The sequence below is a fragment of the Eleutherodactylus coqui genome, chromosome 5, assembly GCF_035609145.1.
Source record: "Eleutherodactylus coqui strain aEleCoq1 chromosome 5, aEleCoq1.hap1, whole genome shotgun sequence".
Classification (NCBI taxonomy): domain Eukaryota; kingdom Metazoa; phylum Chordata; class Amphibia; order Anura; family Eleutherodactylidae; genus Eleutherodactylus; species Eleutherodactylus coqui.
Window position 1 is genome coordinate 204777438 of NC_089841.1, and position 7120 is coordinate 204784557.

Sequence of the window (7120 nt, forward strand, 5' to 3'; positions counted from 1 at the left end):
TGGGCTGTGGTGTCTTCACCTGCCCTTGTGTCAGTATACCAGCAAGTATATGGCCACTTACTGCAATTTTTCCCTAAGTGTCAAGAACTACTCAAATCAGAACTAAGCAGGGACACTTCACCCAGATGTTTAGCAAGAAGTCTGTTTTGACTGAATGCAGCCCTGCCTGCTAGGAATGATGTCTTCTGAAGTAGGTTTATGGTTATTTCAGCAAGTCCTATTGATCTTTAGTCCATTTGCAGAGCATATGTGTAGGCCTACAAACACTTTTAAGCTGCATTGAGGCAAGTTTGTTGCCCAATGATAGAAAAGCATCAAACTGGGTGTTACAATGGTTAGATCCTGTTACTTCCACTGCTAGAGGGTAGGGAAGTTACAACCGTGTACTGAAACATGTAACCTAGTACATTCCTGTCTGGATTCACATCTGTAAATAACAGGACCCAACAAGATGGGTGCCACATGTAGCAATAGTCACCCTCCTAGAAGCAATAAGTGCAGGGGAAGAACCTGAATAGAATGCCTTAACTGTCAGATTTGAGGAAGGGGGGGGGGGGGGCTGTACAGCAACATAGGAGACACTGCACCACCAGATCATGAGAACAGGCTTTAAGTGTTGGATTAAACAAATTTATTTTAATATAAAAACATTAAATCACAAAATAAAAACAGACAGTACTAAAACAACGCAGCTTCTGGGTGAGGACTCCCAGCATGTAGTTGTGTTCCAGCAGCATATTCACAACTTAAAAACGAAAAGTCTGATCAGGTGCCTAGTGTCTTAAAATAAAAAAGGGTCTTTGTAAGATTACACTAGAGGGTAGCTAGCAGCTGTGGCAACTCCGCAGTGGTTCTTTCTGTCTTTGGCAATGTTAATGTATCCGTTCTCGCCCCATTTCTCACTCCAGCTAAAAAGGGGGAAAAAGAAAAAAAAAAAAGTTTACATGTGTGTAAGAGCAGCAAGACACAATTCATGCAGTTTGCATTTCTCACGATTTAAGGCATATAGCACCCTGCCATTTATATCCTTGTGACTAGGCTGCAGGCAGGATACATTGGGCTATAGCCAAGTTTACAATCTGCCAGGTACTACGACTATAATGCTTAACTTCCCACACTGAGGAGTGTTCAGGCACCCTGAAGTCATGATCACACAATAAGAGGCCCTCCATGCCGGCTGTTTATTTCCCCACCGAGTCAATTGTTTCCTTCTGGCTTTTCACCTACCTGTTTTTAACTATCCAATATTTCTTTCCATCAACATCTTCTCCTTCGAATCCGTAACCAACGACCAGGACGCCATGATCTAGATCGGTGCTGCTGCACTCCGGCTCATAGTATATACCTACAAGATGAAGTATTGTTAGTACATGCAGAGACAAGCAAAAACCACTAAGGTAGAAGTCATAAATTGCAGTTTTATCCAGGTTTGGTGATAAGCTTGGCATAACATGCCCAGTACTGCTTTTTAAACTCTTGCTCCTCCTGCATCATTGCCTACCGATGATATAGAATCCGCAACCTTTCCACAATGTCTGTTGTGGAAGGGTCATGGGCCAGGCGGCTTCCGTCAATTTTGTTGGAAGCCATCTACGCAAGATTAGAGCATGGAGGGTTCCTTCCTCATGAGTAGAGAGAATATAAATAACGTGCAGCTATGTCCACGTGTGAGCAGACATGCAGATGCTCCATTGGTTTGAATTAGAGCAGAATGCCAGATTGGCCACACATGGGAGATACTGCATAATCTGCAGTTAAACCTGGTTGTGTGCAGGGGGCCTAACATTTTAATATTTAGGCACTCTATACTTTGATGTATCTTATATTATACTTTGAAGTTCCCCCAGTGTATGACAAGTTTGGACTAACTCACCGCTCTGGTAGAACTGGAATGATTGATGCCCAGCATCAATTGCTATAGACACCGGACCAACTGAGGCTACAGCTTTCATCAAGGCCTTCTCACATCCAGACTTTATATCCATGAAGCCAGTGTCGTTTGCAGCGTTGTTATCAGGATTGTATTTACAGTCTTGGTCATCCTGTAGTGATAGACAAACCCATTAACTATTACTCAACACAAAAGGCCACAATAAGGGTATGTTTACATGTAGAAGATTTTGGTGCCAATCTGCAGGAGATTTTACCCTTTCAATTGAAGGGGTGGCATGTGCTGCAGAGCCACATGGAAACCTGCACCAGTGGTGTGATGCGGATTTTCAACTAGATGTAAACGTACCCTTAAAGTCAGACATTGTTCTTGTAAGGACACAACCAGGCTTACCTTTCCAAGGTATGGGTAAGAGTCTTCAGAGTCTATGCCCTTGTTGTCCAAAACATACTGGAAAGCTTGATCCATGAGACCGCCATTACAACCTTCATTGCCTTCTGGTCTAGAGCAGTCAACAAGGTTTTGTTCACTTAGGGACACTAGTTTCCCAGTGTTTCTGAAGTGTTGTCCTTCTAGAGCTCCGGTGGCACTGAAGGACCAGCATGAGCCACATTGACCCTAAAAGAGGAAGAAGAGTCAAGCCTTAGAAAAACTAAATCTGGAGTGACCAGCACATGGAGACTTTACAAAAATAAGCTAATAATTCCAGACCTGTAGACGTATGAACACTTGGCACAAATCTATTAACTTAAATTGAAGTCTACAGTGTTGCAGAGGTTTGAGTTAAACAATGTAGACAATTTAAGTTAATAGATGTGTGCAGTGCAAACGATGCCATTTTAGTTCAGATTTGGTACCCTACACATGAAATACATACCTGATCTTTAACTGGTGTTACATAGCCTTCTTTGCGCCAGTCAACGCTCTTAGGGGCTTCATAGTTGTTTGGAGGCATAAAGGTGGACCCAACTTTCCTATCAGGCTTGTGTTTGTAGCCATTCATTAACTGACCGAATTCTTCTGTGGTCTATAAGAGAAGTGACCGGGTTAGGGCATGCACATAGGGAACAAGCCATTACACACGAGTGGCCAGGTAGGTAGATGGAGAACATCTCATCACAAGTCTAGTGCAGCAACATGACCCATCTGGAGAGGTAACGGCACTCACAATGAGATCATTCTGGCACTTAACACCCCACCTGAAAGCAGATATGGGATGTACTCACCATGTCACCAAAGTGATTCATGCCAAGCCTGTAGCTGTGCTTTCCCATTACATATTCCATGTTGTGCATCTCAATTGTCTTCAGATTCTTCTCCCATACCAGTCGCCTCCAGCCCTCTTCTTTCTGTAAAGGAAGTCAGATTACTGATACGGCTTCATTCCAGCAGATATGTTGGAGCTTTAACCATTGTGTGATAATGTAACATGTCACCATCAAAGACATTTCAATCCAAAAAGAGTGCTACACCTAGCCATAAGTGGTGTCTGGAAGTATAGCAAGAGCCATTCGCTTACAGTGACCCTCCAGTCCTGGACAAGCAAAAGGTGGCCAAAGTGCTTCTCTGCCCACCTGATAGACTAAGGATACCTACTATTGCACAGTAAGATTATACCTTCCTCGATTGGTCAGTGTTCAAGTGAGCAATCAAATCACCATGTAGCATCTCAGACTACTGGTGTTTGATGCAGTGTGCATCAGGTAGTCAGAAGTGGTTCGCCATCTTTGCTTGTCTGGGACTGGACATGTTAAAGGGAATATGCCATCAGAAAGTTATCCATTATACATAAAGTTCTTATGTTTAAAACATTGATGCTGAAAGTTCCAGGAAAAAAAATAAATAAATCTTTGAGATGCCTAAAGTCTGCAGTTTTCACACTGACCACTAGGCACAATGAAAGTTCCTGCTCTAAAAACCACTTCAGCAGCCATGCCATTATCACAGTGGGAACAGCAGTGATGGTAAATACAGGAGCCATCATCCACAATAGGCGATTGTCAGAGCTCCTGACCATTGTATGGCGAGCCTATGAGCCTGCTCTAAGATATCTCTGAAGGCTGTTAGCTGTAGTTCAGGTAATACAGCCACCCCCAAGTGTTTAACCTGGAGAGAAGACCACCAAGATGGGGACAGGTTTACTATCGAAAACATGTAGTTTCAGGTGCAAATTGCACCAGAAACCGGTCAACATGCCTTCCACCATTCACTATGCACTGCAGACACTTTACAACAAGAGGCCGTTCCTCCATGGAAGAGGGGAGATTGCCTAACTGCCACATGGTGCAGCAGAGAGGTCACTAAAGAGGTGGCATGAAGTTACACCAGACAGTATTGAGCAGAGCTGCTGCGATCAGACTGACTAGTCCGAGGGGCACCGACCATCAGTCACTAAATCAGCCCCTAAACTGAAGAAAGCTTTACTTGGTCCAGATTAGATTAAATTCAGCAAGCTACAGAGGTCGGCCTCTCCGGCCAGTAGAGGGCAGCGCTTTATGCAACTTGTACAAGTGGAGGTTGAAGGGTCCTGGTGTTACTTACTGATGCGTAGGACTTGGAGTAGAAGCTCATGAACTGCTGCCAGTGGGCATCCAGCATCGGGTCATGTGTGGGGGCAGCGAGGACAGTAGTCAGGCAGAGCGCCGCAGCGATGAGGTATAGCGTCATGGTTGCTGTAAGAAGAGAAAGAAGGGGTTAATTACTATAGGAGTCATTAAACTTGGCATCACCAATGCTGATCAATTGACAAAGCTCACATTATGGGGCATTTATGCAACACAGGGGAGGATGGGCAGCACATGTGTTCCTCTAAACAATAGTCCAGTGAATGGCCATAAAGCAGCAGCGCCCCCACTAGGTCATACCCTGGTACTGCAATACACCTAGAGCCCAGCTGTGCTATAGTGTAACATCACAACTAGAAGCTCTACAGTCTTTACCCCGGTGTAGGCGGCCACCAGCAGCAGAGATCGGGCAGACCATACGGGGAGCGGGCAGATGACCGTCCAGCAGTAGATGGGATGCCCTTAGGAGCTTCCCTTCGGGATACACGTGGGACGTACCATTCTGGAGGATGGGGGAGGGGGGGGTTAAGGAATGCCGGCAGGTCACTGCAGCCCCTCCCCGGCACCAGCGGTTACACAATAACCCCGCTCTGCTATACGGGACAGGAAGCTCCGGGATACAGCCGCGGGGGACAAGCAGGACCCGGGAGCAGGATGTGCGCGGCCCGGAGCCGAGTCATGAGCCGGGCGCACAGCCAGGAGGCCGCGGACAGGGAGCGCCGGGCGGTCATGGGGAGCGGACTCCAGCAGCATCCACGGTCATAGGAGGCCGCTAGCGGGGAGCGGACTCCAGCAGCAACAGCTCCCCACCGGGCAGAGGGCACAGCCAGCCGCTAGAGCCAGGGAAGCGACGGCCAAAAACAACACATTCCAGGGCGCAGCCCTCCCATACACATACCTCTCCGTAAGACCACTAGCTGGGATATGCAGGCATTGTCTGCTGCCGGCGCCCTTATATAGCGTAGTTCTGGCCCCGCCCCTACAACCATTCCTGCTGCAAGATTGGCCAATTCTTTGCCCTCGGGGCTCATGTGACCGGCGAGCGCGTGACTGCTGTGTTGTTGTGTGGAGGAGAGGCGGGGCCGTGTGAGGTGACTGTGGAGTGGATACATGTATGCTGGGCGCCCTTCTAGCATCACGTGCTGCGGGGTGCTCCACACTGTCCACATTACTGAGGTCACATTGTAATAAGCATAAGGCTCCAATAGGTGTATGAGCCCAGCGTAATAAGGCCTCACGCGAGTGTGTGTGAGTGCGTAATACACGCGTCGTCTGCACACCGGAGTACGTTCCATCGCATAGTGTGCGTAATAAGCGCCAAGATAGGTTGCGCCGTGCACGTGCATAATAGTGTGGATGAGCCCTAATACATCCTGCTAAAAGCTCATTGATTTCTATTGGGCCGTTCAAACGGCCGTTCGCGCAAATACGCCGCGCCATAGTGCAGGAATGTGAAAAAACAGTGGGAAGATAGCTGCTGCCCGATACTTCCTGTGCGTAGAATTAACGGGCGAGAATCAGTGGTTTCATTTGGTCGCATTATGCGTCCGTGATTATCACAGAGGGACAAAAGCACGCCTACGTGTCTCAGCCCTGACCTGCAAAGAAAAACGCCTTATATTGGTGCGTATAGGGTGTGTATTACACACCAATAATTGCCCTTTTACACGGACCGACAGTCGGGTAATCGCATGAGTGCGGATGTCACCGCTAAGGCGTCTTGTCTGCTTCTCGCTCCGCTCTACACTTCCTACGGGGAGCGCTGAGCGGGGAGCATTTACACGGGATGAGAAGCCGGCGAGCCAACAAGGTTTCTTAAGCTGACCGAAAAGTCAGTTTAATAAACCGCGTGCGACAAGTGAGCGATTGTTTCGTGTTTACATTGTACGATTATTGCTCAAATTCGTTTGTTTTAACACATTTTGAACAATAATCGTTCCGTGTAAATGGGCCTTCATACGCAGCCAACGATCCACCGCCGAACGATAAATCGTTCACTTTTGGCTGGCATGGAAACCATCGCCGGCTCGTTCGCTAATCGTTCGATTTAAATAGCGCTCATTCAGTCGTTCTCACACACTTATACAGCGAATGAGAATGATTTCTGATTTAACGCGCCAATGATGTACCTGCTATGTATATACAGGCCGCCCGAGCCAGCTCTGACGTCATTCGCTCGTGGAAACGATATATGGTTGTGTGTTAACGGGCCTGGGACGGATCCACACAGGTGTATTTGGGAGAGTTTTTTTGCACAATACGCAGAAAATAAAGCACATTGAGGTCGGTGGCTTCGCTCACATTTTATTTTTTTGCGCACACCGAAAAAACACAGCATGCTCAACTTTTGTGCACCAAACGTCCCTATAGAAGTCTATAGGGGGTGCGCCAATGTGTGTGCAGACAGATACGCGATACGCTGCACAATTCTGCATGAGGAAGAACACATCTGGAACTCATTAGGGTGCGCTTGTGTCCCGTGCGCAAAAAACGCGTGCGGCTGGCGCAAAAAGTACAGTAGAACATGCCAAAAACGCCTCATTCATAGCGCGAAAACGTTACGCTGAGTCACACGCAATTATGAAGCTGCCCGTGGATGATCATAAGGGTCTGTGGGGATCCGAGACGGAGGTCAGCAGATACAATGGGCTAAAAGCCTTAGTTT

General features: G+C 47.3%; 1 protein-coding gene across 1 annotated transcript; it reads right to left on the reverse strand.

Annotated features, from left to right (window-relative positions):
* Positions 1-614: 614 nt before the first annotated feature.
* On the reverse strand, positions 615-5498 carry CTSL (cathepsin L). Its single transcript, XM_066604091.1, has 8 exons — positions 5354-5498; positions 4433-4563; positions 3118-3240; positions 2769-2918; positions 2285-2509; positions 1874-2042; positions 1228-1345; positions 615-908 (listed from the first exon to the last, which is right to left on the reverse strand). Exons 1-8 carry the CDS (start codon positions 5484-5486, stop codon positions 809-811), a joined length of 1149 nt encoding a protein of 382 aa, XP_066460188.1. The 5' UTR covers positions 5487-5498; the 3' UTR covers positions 615-808.
* Between the last annotated feature and the right edge of the window lie 1622 nt (positions 5499-7120).

Bases quoted from the DNA above. Each gene is read 5' to 3' on its own strand.
- CTSL (XM_066604091.1), bottom strand. From the start codon at position 5,486: ATGAGCCCCGAGGGCAAAGAATTGGCCAATCTTGCAGCAGGAATGGTT. The intron at 3,241-4,432 runs GTAAGTAACACC...CTTCCTTTACAG, and splicing joins ACTCCAAGTCCTACGCATCA to AAAGAAGAGGGCTGGAGGCG. The intron at 909-1,227 runs GTAGGTGAAAAG...CCCCCTTTTTAG, and splicing joins TATTGGATAGTTAAAAACAG to CTGGAGTGAGAAATGGGGCG.